Raw genomic sequence first — 16,816 nt, 5'->3', positions numbered from 1 at the left:
TGTAAGGTCCCTCAGTCGAGCAGTGAACTTTAAACACAGATCCAACCACAAAGACTAGGGAGGTTTTACAATGCCTCACAAAGAAGGACGCTCATTGGTAAACAGGTAAAAATACATTGAATATCCCTTTGAGCATGGTGAAGTTATTCATTACACTTTGGATGGTGTATCAATATACCCAGTAACTACAAAGATACAGGCGGCCTTCCTTACTCAGTTACCAGAGAGGAAGGAAACCGCTCAGGGATTTCACCATGAGGCCAATGGTGACTTTAAAACAGTTAGAGTTTAATGACTGTGATAGGAGAAAATTGAGGATGGATCTACAACATTGTAGTTACTCCACAATAGTAACCCAATTGACAGTGAAAAGAATGTAGAATGGCGCCGGAGAGGATGGCTGATGTTCTACGTGCTCCTAACCAACTGTGCTATTCAGTTAGTTTTTTGCGTTGTTTGTAACTTTTTAAAAACGTATTTTGTACATAATGTTACTGCTCAAGACCGAAAATAACTTCTGTACATCAGAACAGCGATTACACACCAAGAACTAGAAGAAGCTTTTTCCTTTAACGAGTCCGACGTGAAGGATATAGTGCTTTCCCGGGAACAGGCCCAAATCCCTGTCATTTGCGTGAAGAAGAGACAGAGGAAAAGGGGGCGGAGGTCGGGCTGCCTTCGGAGAATTCGTAGGCGAGCGACTACACCCCCACTGCCATCCGTTCTATTAGCCAACGTGCAATCATTGGAAAATAAAATAAGATTAATAAGATTAAACTACCAACGGGACATTACAAACTAATATCTTACGTTTCACCGAGTCGTGGCTGAACGACGACATGAATAACATACAGCTGGTGGGTATACACTATTGTCAGGATATAACAGCAGCCTCTGGTAAGACAAGGGGTGTTGGTCTATGTATATTTGTAAACAAAAGCTGGTGCACGATATCTAAGAAATCCACGATATTTAAGGAAGTCTCGAGGTCTCATGATAAGCTGTCAATCTACCTAGAGAGTTCCTGTATTTTTTGTAGCTGTCTACATACCACCACAGACTGATGCTGGCACTAAGACCACACTCAATGAGCTATATACCGTCTTAAGCAAACAGGAAAATGCTCATCCTAAGGCGGCGCACCTAGTGGCCGAGGACTTTAATGCAGGGAAACTTCATTTCCACCAGCATGTTAAGAGGGGGGGGGGGGGGGGGGGGGGACAAACTCTAGACCACCTTTACTCCACACACAGAGACTCATACAAAGCTCTCCCCCGCACTCCATTTGGCAAATCTGACCATAATTCCAACAAAAATTAAAGCAAGAAGCACCAGTGACTCGGTCAATTAAAAAAAAGTGCTCAGATGAAGCAGATGCAAAGCTACAGGACTGTTTTGCTAGCACAGACTGGAATATGTTCCGGGATTCTTCCGATGGCATTGAGTATATCACATCAGTCACTGGCTTCATCAATAAGTGCATCGATGACTGCAGGTTTCAAGGAGTAATACTGTAACCCGGAAGATTAGAAGAAATCCCGCTATGCCCTTCAACGAACCATCAAATAGGAAAAGCATCAATACAGGACTAAGATTAAATTGTACTACACCGGCTCTGACACTTGTCAGATGTGGCAGGGATTGCAAACTATTACAGACTACAAAGGGAAGCACAGCCGAGAGCTGCCCAGTGACACGAGCCTACCAGACGAGCTAAATTACTTATATGCTCGCTTCGAGGCACGTAACACTGAAACATGCATGAACGCATCAGTTGTTCTGGACGACTGTGTGATCACGCCCTCCGCAGCCGATGTGAGTAAGACCTTTAAACAGGTCAACATTCACAAGGCCGCAGGGCCAGATGGATTACCAGGACGTGTACTCTGAGCATGCGATGACCAACTGGCAAGTGTCTTCACTGACATTTTTAACCTGTCCCTGACTGAGTCTGTAACACCAACATGTTTCAAGCAGACCACCATAGTCCCTGTGCCTAAGAACACTAAAGATAACCTGCCTAAATGACCACAGACCCGTAGCACTAATGTCTGTAGCCATGAAGTGATTTGAAAGGCTGGTCATGGCTCACATCAACACCATTATCCCAGAAACCCTAGACCCACTCCAATTTGCATACCGCCCCAACAGATCCACAGATGATGCAATCTCTATTGCACTCCACATTGCCCTTTCCCACCTGGACAAAAGGAACACCTATGTGAGAATGCTATTCATTGACTACAGCTCAGCGTTCAACACCATAGTGCCCTCAAAGCTCATCACTTAGCTAAGGACCCTGGGACTAAACACCTCCCTCTGCAACTGGATCCTGGACTTCCTGACGGGCCACCCTTAGGTGGTAAGGGCAGGTAACATCTGCCACGCTGATCCTCAACACAGGGGCCCCTCAGTGGTGCGTGCTCAGTCCCCTCCTGTACTCCCTGTTCACTCATAAGTGCACGGTCAGGCACAACTCCAACACCATCATTAAGTTTGCTAATAACACAACAGTGGTAGGCCTGATCACCAACAACGACGAGACAGCCTATAGTGAGGGGGTCCGAGACCTGGCAGTATGGTGCCAGGACAATAACCTCTCCCTCAATGTGATCAAAACTAAGGAGATGATTGTGGACTACAGGAAAAAGGAGGACCCAGCACACCCCCATTCTCATCGATGGGGCTGTAGTGGAGCAGGTTGAGAGCTTCAAGTTCCTTGGTGTCCACATCAACAAACTAACATGGTCCAAGAGGCACGAAAAAAACCTATTCCCCCTCAGGAGACTGAAAAGATTTGGCATGTGTCCTCAGATCCTCAAAAGTTTCTACAGCTGCACCATCGAGAGCATCCTGACTGGTTGCATCACTGCCTGGTATGGAAACTGCTCGGCCTCCAACCGCAAGGCACTACAGAGGGTAGTGCGTATGGCCCAGTGCATCACTGGGACCAAGCTTCCTGCCGTCCAGGACTCCTATACCAGGCGGTGTCAGATGAAGGCCTTAAAAATGGTCAAAGACTCCAGCCACCCTAGTCATAGACTGTTGTCTCTGCTACCGCACAGCAAGCGGTACCGGAGCGTCAAGTCTAGGTCCAATAGGCTTCTAAACAGCTTCTACCCCCAAGCCATAAGACTCCTGAACATCTAATCAAATGGCTACCCAATTTGCACCCCCCCCACTCCTCTTTTACGCTGCTGCTACTCTTAGATATTAAAGTGACTATGCATAGATAATAACAATCTACATGTACATATAATCTCAATTACCTCGACTAACCGGTGCCCACGTACATTGACTCTGTACCGGTACCCCCTGTATACAGCCTCGCTATTGTTCTTTTACTGATGCTCTATTTGTTACTTGTATGTTTTACTTAACCAACAATGTAGTTAAGAAAAATAAGTTAAGGGCTTGTAAGTAAGCATTTCACTGTAAGGTCTACACCTGCTGAATTTGGCACGTGACAAATAAACATTTGATTTGAAGGAGGAAGTCTGTACATAATACAAATATTCCAAAACGTGCATCCTGTTTGCATAAAGGCACTAAAGTAATACTGCAAAAACTGTGGCAAAGAAATTAACTTTTTGTCCTGAATACCAAGTGCTATGTTTGGGGCAAATCCAATACAACACATTACTGAGGACCACTCTCCATATTTTCAAGCATAGTGGTGACTGCATCATATTATGGGTATATTTGTAAATTGTTAACTAGGGAGTTTTTCAGGATAAAAAAATAAACAGAATGGAGCTAAGCACAGGCAAAATCCTATATCCATGGTTGTCTGCTTTTAACCAGACACTGATGAATTCACCTGTCAGCAGGACAATAACCTAAAACACAAGGCCAAATCTACACTGGAGTTGCTGGATCTACACTGAAGACCGTGAATGTTCCAAAGTGAGTTACCGTTTTCACTTAAATCTACGTGAAAATCTATGGCAAGACCTGAAAGTGGTCAACAATCAATGACAGAGCTTGAAGAATTTTAAAAATTAAAAAAATGTTGCGCAATCCAGGTGTGGAAAGCGCTTCGACTTACCAGAAAGACTCACAGAAGTAGTCTCTGCTAAAGGTGCTTTTACAAACTATTGACTCAAGGGTGTGAATACTTATGTAAATGAGCATTCATTTTCAATAAATTTGCTAAAATAATATAAAAAACATGTTTTTACTATGTCATTATGGGGTATTGTATGTAGATGTTTTTTTATTTCATCCATTTTGAATTCAGGCTGTAACAAAATGTGGAATAAGTCAACAGGTATGAATACTTTCTGAAGGAATGCCTTCCACTTTTTTCCCACTTCCAGTTATGATCAATCTCAAATCAAGTCTGACGTTGTCAACTATGCCATTTTCATTTCCAGGCCGTGTTCACCAGTAAATTCCATATTTTGAATACATATGACTGGAACGACACAATGGAAATGACCGTCATTGGCCTGAGGTAGAAAATCTGCTTCCACAATGTGAATGTGTGAGAGAATCAGTCCAAGAAAATCCAATTTCCACATGCAGTCAAAGTATTGAACATACATTGCTTAAAACTATTTTTAGACAACCCCAATACCTTCTACTCAATTAGCTGAAGGACTTCATAGCATTCTATTTATGTACACAAAACATGCTTTTGCCTTTGCTTTATTTACAGCGACAATGGAAACTCAACCAATAGTTCCCTTACCAGGACCATCCCTGTTCAATTTGCAGTTGACCTGGTAGCAAAAGCGTAAGTCTTCACAAGCCTATACTTGATATGTTGTTTGAGAATGACTCCATCAAGTTAATTGAATAAAATCAAGGTGACATATCTTTTTGTTGTTGTTGAAGCCTTCTCCAAGACTCCACCACTTACATTAACTTTACTCTGGAGGACACATCACCTAAAAGACTGGTGAATGTATACGAGGTAAACAATCAACTGCTATTGCTGTGACTGGTCTTGAAAGTGTGAGTCACACGATGTGAGGGAAATGTGCTAGATCTTTTTATACTCCAAAAACAAACCATTTTAATGTCTCTGTCACTCTAACCTTGATCTTTTGGGAGTTAAGGTCTATGTTTTGTTACAAATTCTGTGACAAATGCCTTTGTATGAAATCTCTATTCAAATGTTAGTATGGTTGAGTGATTAAATGTCCCACTGTTTACAGGTCCAGAACTTGGGATTTAAGTCTGTACCCGTCACAGTCACCTTCACTTTCCCAACTAAGCTTGAGCACAGATTTGAAATGAAGGACTACCAAATATCTGTCTTACAGGTAAACTGTTCACATTGCTTACGAAAATGCTGACATTTTTCTGCCATAATTTATTTCAATAAGAAGTTTCCTTTCTTTTCTTTGAAGAACCATACTCAATGTGGAAAGATTATCAATTCAACAACAGAGGTGAGTATTCAAATATGCCACTCACTCTAGACATTGTTGGTAACCTATCCAATCAGGTTACAACTCAGTATAGTAAATCATGTTACTGAAACACACATGTTGCTTCTGGCTGTGTTTACAGTACTGCTCTCCAGAAAAATACTGCAAGTCCATCGAGTGTGAAAGTTTCCTTTTGGAGAAGTTTTTGACAGTTACATTTGTGCTGTCTGGAAATGTTTCCTTCAAGGACCTCGATCAACATGCAAGGGTCTGTATTAAGCCAACTTTAACAAATGATGGTACAGAGTAACAACATGCTAATAATTAATGAGACTTTGGGACAGCAAACATCCCTCTTTAAATCTTTGTCATACTTATTATTCATTACCACGCTACACCATTTAAGCTAGAAACGCCATTCAAACTTTAAAACATGCAGTGGTCAGGACCAGTGTGCTTGCATACAGTTATTGATGTATGTTATACTTTTTAAAGTAGATATTTTTGTCCTCCATCCACTTCCATGGGATTTCTTCAACATTCAATAGGTTCCATTAATACAGACTCATGAATTCCAACATTATAATACACAAATCAAGAGATACAGATGTCTTAATAACCGCATCAACTTCAATCATTAACTTCCCACTGTTGAATACGCCATGCAAGAGACGCGGCAAGTAGCCTAGTCGTTTTTAAACTTTTGTAGGCTTTTTGAATGGTCTTCAATGGGCAAAATTGTTGCGCAATTTATTGCAAAAACATCATAAAGCATTCCGATTTTATGATAAACTTGAAGCCCATGCAAAATACCAGGAACACATAAGTATGACCTAGGAACGCGTCACTTGCCTGGCTTATTAACTGACAAATAAGCTACTTTCCCAACAACTTAGAGGGTATGACATCTTGGTCTACTTCTCTGCTTTTCAATTCTAAAATCAGAACAGAAATATCTTCTATCTATCAAATGATGCAGCTTTGTTAGTTACTGCATTGACTAAATTCACTGTCAACTTTTACAAACTGAAAATGTGACCACTTTGAGCTTTTTATACCTCAACTTAGACATAACATATGGGTCTACTGCTCCGCTATTTAAATCTGAAATCAGACAGCTGTTCTCGTAACCACAACTACTTTGTCTGAACTTTTTTGAAACATCTGCCGTTTTGACCACTTTCCCAACAAGTTACGACAAAAACAGAGCTTCGTATAACTTCTCTATTTAAATCAGAACACTTCTACCACAAAATACTTTAAGAACTGAAGCAAGTAACATTCTATTTAATGTAAAATTACCACCTAGTTCTACTAACAATATCTCACTCTACAGAGCTTGTCATTGCCAAAGAAATTCACCGGGGATAGAGAAACAGTCAATTTCATCAGTTTTGTCAAGCTCAGCTATGACAAAAAACGATATGTCCAGACAGCGAGTGACCCAAGGGTAAGTTTACTGTAAAAAAAACTTTCTTCAACAAAGATAAATATTTTATTGAGCAAAGATTCCCAAAAGCATCAATTTTGTATGTATTGTAATGACCTGACTAGATCATAAAAGAACGACTGTCCAGACAGAGGATTGAGTTTACGAATGGACGGTTTATTAAACCAACTTTACACAGGCTACTGTTTGGCCGTAGCCCACGCCAAATAAATGAAAGATAACCCACAAGCCAATCGTGACCTTCTCTTGTGAAGCCCAGACGTAAGAGAGAGAACAAAGGCAAAACCTGGTCTTAACTTCCAATGCTCCATCCCCCTGCCCAACCCCCCTCCACGCCACTCCGCCAACCACCAGGATGCCCGGCATCAGAACATTCCAGGCATTCCCGTGATTGGCAGATAGCAGGTTGACTGACATGTCGGACCCCGCGAACACAACCACCTACTAGCCTAACACATAACACACAGCTGTCTGTGCGGGTCGCTACACAGCCCCCCCACCACAAAGTCCCTCGTCCCCGAGGGAACAAACAAAGTCTCTGAAGCGACCCGGAGGTCTCCTTTGCCTGCGTGGCCGTGATGGTCGCAGAGTGCCCCTCTGGGAACCAGGGGATGAAGGCAGGGATATGGGGGACAAGGAAGCGGGAACGGGTAATACAGTCCGTGGCTCTGGGGAACCACGCGGTGACACAGGGGGGGAGACAGGGGGAGTGGGCTGTCTGGAGCCTTGTCTGCGGCACCTGGGGGTGGGTGCCTGGAGAATGGCATTGCCAGAGAGGGGAATTGTGGGGGTTCCTGGGGTTTGGGGAGAAGAGGCCCCTCTGTATGGGGCTAACCTGTCCCGGTGCAGTGCCACCTTTCTCCCCCTGGGAGGAAGCTGCACCCGGTAAACAACCTCCCCTACCCTCTCCAGGACACTGCAGGGTCCCACCCAGTGACTGTCCAACTTGGGGCATCTGCCTTTTTTCCTTAGCGGGCTGTAGACCCAGACCAGCTCCCCAGCCACAAAGTGCCTTCCCCGGGTGTGCACGTCATAGTTCCTCTTCTGCCTCACACCTGCATTCACCAGCTGCTCTCTGGCGAAGGTGTGGGCTGTCTCCAGGCGGTCCTGGAGTCTCCGGGCATACTCCGGCCCCGGGGGAACATGAGGGCTATCCAGGGGCCGACCAAACGCCATCTCCGCAGGGGTGCGGATCTCTCTCCCCAGCATGAGGAGGGCAGGCGTGCAGGAGGTGGAGTCTTGGACAGCGGAGCGGCATGCCATGAGGACCATAGGCAGGTGCTTGTCCCAGTCACGCTGGTGTTTGGAAGAGACGATGGCCAGCTGCTGTCCAAGCGTTTTATTGAAGCGCTCTACAAGGCCATCACTTTGAGGATGGAGAGGAGTAGTGCGGGTCTTGTGCATACCCAGCCTCTCACACATGGTGGCGAACACACGGGACTCAAAGTTTCTGCCCTGGTCGCTGTGGATGGACTCTGCAGCTCCAAACCTGCTGAACATCCCCGCTGTCAGGGCGTCGACGATGGTCTCTGCCTCCTGGTCAGGCAGAGCATAGGCCTCGGGCCATTTTGTGAAATAGTCCATGGCCGTGAGCACCCAGCGGTTTCCACTGTCTGTGGTGGGGAACGGCCCAACTACATCCACTCCCACCCTCTCCATGGGAGCCCCCACTGGGAACTGTTGGAGCTGAGCATGAGAGCGGCCTGGGGGGCCCTTTCTCGCTGTGCAGTTGTCACAGCGGCGACAAAAGTCCTCCACATCCCTCTTGTGCTGCCCCCAGTAGAAGCCCTGACGGAGACGGCGCAGTGTTTTTGTGACCCCAAAGTGTCCAGTCCCCACCCCGCCATGAGTACTCTGGAGCACAGCCTCCCGCAATGCTTTTGGGACCACCACCTGCCACCTCTCCTCTCCCGTAGCTGACTCCTTCCATGCCCGCTGTAGCACGCCATCAGCCAGCCGCAGTCTCTCAAACTTTGACCACAACCCTTTGGTCGCGAGTGAGAGCGCTGTCACCTCTTCCCATGGTGGCCTCACCTGCGCCTCTACCCACTGTAGCACTGGCTGTAGGTCTGTGTCCCGTCCCTGCTGCTGCCGCCATTCAGCCACGTCGACAGTCTGCAGCTCACAGCAGACAGGCCCGCTCGCCCGACACACTGTGGCACAGACCCCCTCTGCACACAGCTCTCTCTCCCGTCCCTCTCTCCGTTCGCAGTGGCGGCAGCCGTCTGCAGTACAGGGCCGACGGGACATGGCGTCGGCGTTGGAGTGGCGTGCCCCTGCCCTGTGCACCACTGTGAAGTCATACGGCTGAAGCTCCTCCAACCAGCGTGCCACCTGCCCCTCTGGCTCTCTGAAAGACATGAGCCACTGGAGAGCAGAGTGGTCAGTCCTTACAGTAAAGGGCAGACCACCCAGGTAGTACTTGAAGTGTTTGACGGAAGCCACAACAGCCAAGAGCTCCCGCCGGGTGACACAGTAGCGGCGCTCATGTTTGTCAAATGTTTTGCTGAAGTACGCCACCACTCTCTCCCCCGCTGGCCCCACCTGGGCCAGCACCCCACCCATGCCCACATTGCTCGCGTCTGTGTCCAGGATAAAGGGCAAGGTGAGGTCAGGGGGGGCGAGCACGGGGGCCTCGATCAGTGCACGTTTGAGGGTGTTGAACGCCTCCTCACACTCCACTGTCCAAGTGAAAGCTTTGTCCTTCGGCAGCAGGCGGTTCAGTGGAGCAGCAACGCTTGAGAAGCCCCGTACAAACCTCCTGTAGTACGAGGCCAGGCCCAGGAAGCTCTTCAGCTGACGCTGGTCGGTGGGGGTGGGCCAGTCTCTGACAGCCCCTACCTTGTCCTCCATGGTGCTGATCCCCTCCTTCCCCACTCGGTGGCCCAAGAAGGACACCTCTCTCCTCATGAAGTGGCACTTCTCGGGGTGGAGCTTCAGACCTGCGGCAGCCACCCTCTCCAGCACACGCCGTAGCGCCCCCAGGGCTGACTGGAAGGAGCTGCCATGGGCCAGGATGTCATCGAGGTATACCAGACACTGCTGTCTGGGGATGCCATCCAGCACCCTGTCCATCAAACGCTCAAAAGTAGCTGGAGCGTTGCACAGGCCAAAGCACAGGACCTTGAACTGCCAGTGTCCTCTGTTAGTGGAGAATGCAGTTTTGGCTCTGGCCTCTGGGGAGAGGGGCACCTGCCAGTAGCCACTGCGGAGGTCTAGTGAGGAGAACCAGGAGGACCCCCTAACCAGGTCCAGCGACTCATCGATACGTGGTATGGGGTATGAGTCCTTCCTGGTTACCTCATTCAGCCGCCTGTAGTCCGCACAGAACCTCAGCTTGCCCCCCTTCTTCGGAACCATGACGACTGGCGCCGCCCAGGGGCTGTCTGAGGGCTCAATGAAGTCTGCCCGCTGCATCTCCAACACAGCCTTGTCTGCCGCCTCCTGGCGTGCCAGCGGGATACGGCGGGGACGCATCTTGATGGGTCGAGCATCACCTGTGTCGATCTCATGCTGCACCAGATGAGTCTGACCCACCTCTTCCTCACTCAGCGCAAAGCTGTCTCTGAATTCAAACAGCAACTGCCACAACCGTTCCTGCTGCTCGGGGTCAAGACCAACACAGTTCCTCCCCCATATCTCCCTCACTGCAGACAGTGTCCTCTCCTCTCCCATCTGGGGTAGCTGGGCTGGGGGGGCGCGGCCTGGGCTCACAGAGGGCTGTGTCATGGAGGTAGCTGGGGGAATGTAACACACCGCAGTAGGTGACAGGGGGGCTGGGGAAAAGTCACACACAGCTGTGGGGGAGGGGGGGCAGCCATGAGTCTCTGCTGCTTTAACTGTTGGAGTAAAGGGTTTGTTGGGTTGAGTGAATGTGACATTAGGGGGGGCCATGGCGACTTCCGGCCCTCCCTGGAAGCTCAGTGTGCCCCTATTTAGGTCTAACTGGCAGCCTGTGCTCCTAAGAAAGTCCAACCCCAGGATACAAGGGTCCTGCACAGCCGCCACCCACACAGGATGACGCACAGTCCTGCCCCCTACTGTCAGAGTCATTATTCCCTTCCCTTTCATGGGTGCCAGCTCACCTGTGACTGTGCGGAGCTGCACAGTTGTAGGCTCACACTGAGTCCAACCTGGCACAATATCTGGCCTCACCAGGGTTACTGTGGACCCAGTGTCCACCAGGGCGGAGCAGGGCACACCCTCCACAGTGACAGGGACATGACAAAAGTCCCCAACACAGGTCCGGCCCACCACAACAACAGGCTCCATTCGCTTGCTCTCGTCTGCTTCTGGGGGAAGTGGAGCCTTGCTTCCCCGTCTGTGCCGGTGGGCTCCTCCTGAAGATGATGGTGGTTGGGATAGAAAGCCAGGGGTCCGCACTACCCGGTCTATGCGGACCCCGAGCCGTTTCCCTGAGCTCTGGGGGACATGGGGCAATTTCGGCGCAGATGGCCTGGCTGGCCACAACCCCAGCAGACCCTGGGACCAGGGTGTGTGTTTTGTGCCGCCCGTAGCAACACAGCACGAATGAGTTCTGTCATTTCAGCCACCCATGCAGGCTTTTCCGGCTCCGGGCTGCTCTGCCCCCCAGCTCGCACAGAGGGTGTGTCTCCCTGCACCCCCACCAAAGCCCCAGCTGAAGTCCCAGCCCACACCAGCTCCCTCTCCAAAGCCATCTCCAAGGCTATCTGCAATGACTCAGGATGAGCCAGCTGGGTCTGTATGCGCAGCTCCGTAGGAGAGAGCGCCTGTATGAACTGGTCCCGTGCTAGCTCGCTCTGCACGGAGGGGGGCATGTGAGCATATGCCCGCCGAGAGAGGCTCTCAATGTCATTAGCTAACACCCGTAGAGGCTCTCCAGGCTGCCTGCGTCTATTACTCAGTTCGGAGCGCAGTAGCCCGGGCTGTACACACTGTCCATAGCGCCTCCTCAGTGCTCCCACTAAAGCGCCATAATCATGTCTGTCCTCGGGGCTAATCAATATCAAACAGGCCAGAGCTTCATCCGTGAGGCATAAAGCCAACTGCAGTGCCCTTTCTTCATCCGACCACCCCCTAAAATGAGCTAACAGTTCAAACTGAGCATGAAAAGCTTCCCAATCCGCCTTACCGGAATACTTCGGGGTCTTAACAGATACGGACGCAGCCGGGAACTGGGCGCCGCCATGTTTGTTTACATCCTGAGCCCCAGATTCCTCGTCCCGCCGCGTCGACGTCACCACTTCGGCCCGCCCACCAGAATCCGCGCGAAACACAGTCGACGAGGCGCTCATGCCCGCTTCAGCCGCCATCACTCTAGCGTCCTCCCTCAAGCGGCCTCTGCGCTCCGACGCCCTGGCGATCTCCTCAGCCAGAACCTCCGACGTCCATTCACACGTATCTCCTTGGCCATAATCGTCCCCTACCTCCACCTTCACTTTCGGATTCCCTCGAAGCATTTTCAACCCCCGTTCTCACCTACGGTAGCTAGCCACAGAAGTCAGCTAGCTAGCTGGCAAACTTTTATCAACGTTTTTACTTCTGACACCAATGTAATGACCTGACTAGATCATAAAAGAACGACTGTCCAGACAGAGGATTGAGTTTACGAATGGACGGTTTATTAAACCAACTTTACACAGGCTACTGTTTGGCCGTAGCCCACGCCAAATAAATGAAAGATAACCCACAAGCCAATCGTGACCTTCTCTTGTGAAGCCCAGACGTAAGAGAGAGAACAAAGGCAAAACCTGGTCTTAACTTCCAATGCTCCATCCCCCTGCCCAACCCCCCTCCACGCCACTCCGCCAACCACCAGGATGCCCGGCATCAGAACATTCCAGGCATTCCCGTGATTGGCAGATAGCAGGTTGACTGACATGTCGGACCCCGCGAACACAACCACCTACTAGCCTAACACATAACACACAGCTGTCTGTGCGGGTCGCTACAGTATTTATTTGCTCATTAGGATAACTCTTCAAGCTTCCACCAAACACAGGTAATTCCATTTGTGGAATTAAACTGATTTACTGTATAAGAATTGTTTTTAAATTGCTTGTTCCATCGTCACTCATTGTCTCAAAATGTATTCCTCCAGATTGATGTTCAGGCTGAGCTCATCATTCCTCCCCATAGAGACCTGATAATAGGTACAGGAGTTGGAGTAGGACTCTTTCTCCTGATCATCATCACAATGGCCATGTATATGGTGAGTATCAAAGCTGCGACAGAACCTTTGCTTCTGCAATGTAAAGGGCCAACCCTTTGATTGTTGAACTGTTCAACATTTTTCCCCCCTTTCTACTCAGATGGGATGCTTCCAGAGAAAAAGCCTTGATAATGAAGAGAATGAAGGGGAATAGAGTGAGCAAGATGACGCTGCTAAGGCTAACAATGTCTATGCTAACGCTTTGGAGAAGCAGCCAAAGCCTGAGAGCAGAGCCAATACCTCTCCTTGTTGACATTCAGACAGTAAAAAATGGCTTCCACGCTAGCAATGAGGGGGTAAGGGGAGGGACCAAAAGAGAAACAGGATGTCAGTCAGATGCAGGCTAAAGGAGTTGTAGTCTAAGCAACAAAAAAATAAAACTCAGGCTGATTGACTTAGGAAATGTACTTGGTATTGAGACTTATGTTGCTTCCTAATGCACACTGAATACATGTAATTCAACCGCCTAAAACCTTGTTGGCCAACAGATTTTCTCATGGAGTTTTCATTCAATAGGGTTTTCAGTACATTTATCTAATGTAAATATTATCCAATATTTAATGGATTGAACTACTGAATGGCAACATTCAGGATTAATCAAACCATTATACTGAGAAGGGCATAGATTTTCTAAAGGGGGCTGACTCAGATTTAGGAAATGTTTAATTACGCACACCTTTCCTACACACTTCTCAGTAGTTGGTATTCAGACTTAACTTATGTAGCTGTGCAATGGGCTTTGCAGGCTTGGTTTCCTTGGGCACACCCGAATACATTTAATTAAACAGCTGAAAACCTTCCCACTTGCTGGCCAACAGATTTCCTTGTGGAGTTGTCATTCAATAGGGTTCAATACATTGATCTTAAGCCATCCCTTTAAATACAGTGTTGCTTTAATTCGAATTTGTCGACAGACTAGACTACATAGAGAACGTGTACAGAATATATGGATCAATGAAAGATAGAGATGAATGTGCATATAATTAGATGGCTGTTTCAGCACCAACTGGTATATTTAGGGGCATTTTTGGGTTAGAAAAGTATGACTCACAAAACAAAAACAACTGCTTTAGCGAGCCTTTAGACACATTGAATGAAAAATAGTGGTTTGATTCATGCTGAAAGTTGTCAAAATCATTCCATGAAATTTGGGAAGGTGTATAAAAAGTGTACAATAAGTTTTGAACAAAAGTCCTACCCTAATCACGGAGCTGTATGACAACGGTCCAGCCGCCGTGCGCTATGCTCGCAAATTATTGCGCAACATGTTGGCTTGGTGGGGATGGAGGCCCACTTTTTTGTTTTCTTTTCCGTCATTGTAAATAAGAATATGTTCTTAACTGACTTGCCTAGTTAAATAAAGGTTAAATAAAAAATGTATTGTGCTGGATGTTATTACTTGTGCTTTGAGATTATCAAAATGATCAATACTTTGTAGTTATGTGCCTTTTGTAATGTCATTATGGTGGCAGCCCAGGTGCAATGTATGAAATGGAAATCAGATTAAAAAAAATTTAAAAAAGTATTTATACCCTTTGTAACTGCAAGCCTAAATTTTCTCACGTGCAATACATTTCCTAAACAAGTCACAATTTTCTGGACTCCTGATCCTCTTCCTTAAAATAAGCTGTAAGGGCCTCCCGGGTGGCACAGTGGTCTAAGGCACTGCATCGCAGTGTTAGCTGTGCCACCTCCCGGTCGGATGCGCACAATTGGCCTAGTGTCATCCGGGTTAGGGAGGGTTTGGCTGGCAGGGATATCCTTGTCTCATCGCGCACTAGCGACTCCTGTGGCGGGCCGGGCGCAGTGCGCGCTAACCAGGTCACTAGGTGTACGGTGTTTCCTCCGACACATTGGTGCGGCTGGCTTCCGGGTTGGATGCGTGCTGTGTTAAGAAGCAGTGCAGCTTGGTTGTGTTTCGGAGGACGCATGGCTCTCGACTTTCGCCTCTCCTGAGTACGTGCGGGAGTTGAGAAAAGATAGTACCTACTAACAATTGGGGAGAAAAAGGGTGTAAAATAAATAAAATAATACATCTGTAAGGATAAATACCGCTCTCTCTGTATGGTCCCACAGTATGAGAGACTTTCAAAAGAAAGAGCAAGTCAGATGTGATTATAGAGAAGCACAAATTTGGGGAAGGGTATACAACCATTTTAACGTCATTGAACGTCCATCTGAGCAGTCCGAGTGGAAAAATTAAAACCACCACTACACTCATCAGGCCCCCACTCTAAACTTAGTTGCCGGACAAGAAAGGCACTTCTGTGAGGCCAACTAACTGAATGAGTCAGTGGCTGCAATGGACGATGTTGATGTATAAACAATCTCCAAGGCATTCCACAAAAAAGGGTCTTTATGGGAGAGTGGCAAGGATGAAGCCCTGGCTGAAGAAAATCCTTGTCTGCAAAGAGTTTGCAAAACATCCCCTAGAAGATGCTACCGTTGTGGCAGAATGTCTAGTGAGCGCTAAGCGGGATGTGTGGCTTTTCAGCAAAGGGACTGGCAACATTGTCAGGATTGATGGGAGGATGAATGGTGCAAAATACATAGAAATGCTGGATAAAAACTTGCTCCCCTCTCCCAAAAAATTTACTGTGGAAGTTTTTCAACAGGACAATGACCCAAAGGACACTCCCAGAGCAACACTGGAGTAGCTTAAAGAAAATAGATGTCCTTGAGTGGCCCAGTCAGACTCCTGACCTTAATCTCATCAAAAATCTGTGGAAAGACCTCAAAATCGCAGTCTACAGTTCCACAACTTGAGGAATTTTGCAAGGAGGAATGGGAAAATATTGCTTTATTACAGTGTGCAAAGTTAGAGTTGAAAAGACTACTGGCTGTAATAGCTGCCAGAGGTGGTCCAAGCAAGTATTGACCTAGGGGGATGAATACAAAAATGAACTGTCATTATTTTATTGTTTACCATTTTATGTGTGTTGGAGAATGTGACTCAAAGAAGAAGAATGTGACTCAAATAAAACTTAACAATCTAATACATCAAAATCCAAGGCTGTGAGACTTAAAATGTGAAAAAGTGATGGGAGCCAAATACTTTTTCAAGGCACTGTATTTAACAAATTCTAAAGTGAATACAGTACAGACACTCTGCTGGTTTAGCCTTAGAAGCCTAATGCCAGATGCATACGAGTTTTGCTATACCAGATGTCTATGCCGCATTTTCCGTTCCTGACACATGCTTTGCTTTTCAACTAGCTTAAAGCTAGCTACTTGGAGTCTGTGTTAAATACACTGCTCAAAAAAATAAAGGGAACACTAAAATAACACATCCTAGATCTGAATGAATGAAATATTCTTATTAAATACTTTTTTCTTTACATAGTTGAATGTGCTGACAACAAAATCACATAAAAATTATCAATGGAAATCAAATTTATCAACCCATGGAGGTCTGGATTTGGAGTCACACTCAAAATTAAAGTGGAAAACCACACTACAGGCTGATCCAACTTTGATGTAATGTCCTTAAAACAAGTCAAAATGAGGCTCAGTAGTGTGTGTGGCCTCCACGTGCCTGTATGACCTCCCTACAACGCCTGTGCATGCTCCTGATGAGGTGGCGGATGGTCTCCTGAGGGATCTCCTCCCAGACCTGGACAACCGCCAACTCCTGGACAGTCTGTGGTGCAACGTGGCGTTGGTGGATGGAGCGAGACATGATGTCCCAGATGTGCTCAATTGGATTCAGGTCTGGGGAACGGGCGGGCCAGTCCATAGCATCAATGCCTTCCTCTTGCAGGAACTGCTGACACACTCCAGCCACATGAGGTCTAG

General features: G+C 47.4%; 1 protein-coding gene across 1 annotated transcript in view; it reads left to right on the top strand.

Moving 5' to 3' along the window:
• Window positions 1-14,420, top strand: part of LOC120032973 (integrin alpha-X-like) — a 31,662-nt gene extending 17,242 nt beyond the window's left edge. The window contains exons 20-28 of the mRNA XM_038979248.1: window positions 4,377-4,456; window positions 4,661-4,738; window positions 4,840-4,918; window positions 5,163-5,270; window positions 5,358-5,399; window positions 5,521-5,646; window positions 6,715-6,828; window positions 12,911-13,021; window positions 13,122-14,420. Of these exons, the coding sequence (XP_038835176.1) occupies window positions 4,377-4,456; window positions 4,661-4,738; window positions 4,840-4,918; window positions 5,163-5,270; window positions 5,358-5,399; window positions 5,521-5,646; window positions 6,715-6,828; window positions 12,911-13,021; window positions 13,122-13,175 (792 nt within the window). The 3' untranslated portion in view covers window positions 13,176-14,420. The remainder of the gene's footprint in view (window positions 1-4,376; window positions 4,457-4,660; window positions 4,739-4,839; window positions 4,919-5,162; window positions 5,271-5,357; window positions 5,400-5,520; window positions 5,647-6,714; window positions 6,829-12,910; window positions 13,022-13,121) is intronic.
• The last annotated feature ends 2,396 nt before the right edge of the window (window positions 14,421-16,816 follow it).

Source organism: Salvelinus namaycush, chromosome 39, assembly GCF_016432855.1.
Source record: "Salvelinus namaycush isolate Seneca chromosome 39, SaNama_1.0, whole genome shotgun sequence".
NCBI classification, from domain to species: domain Eukaryota; kingdom Metazoa; phylum Chordata; class Actinopteri; order Salmoniformes; family Salmonidae; genus Salvelinus; species Salvelinus namaycush.
Note: the sequence above shows the minus strand (reverse complement) of the source record. Positions and strands in the feature narration are given on the sequence as shown.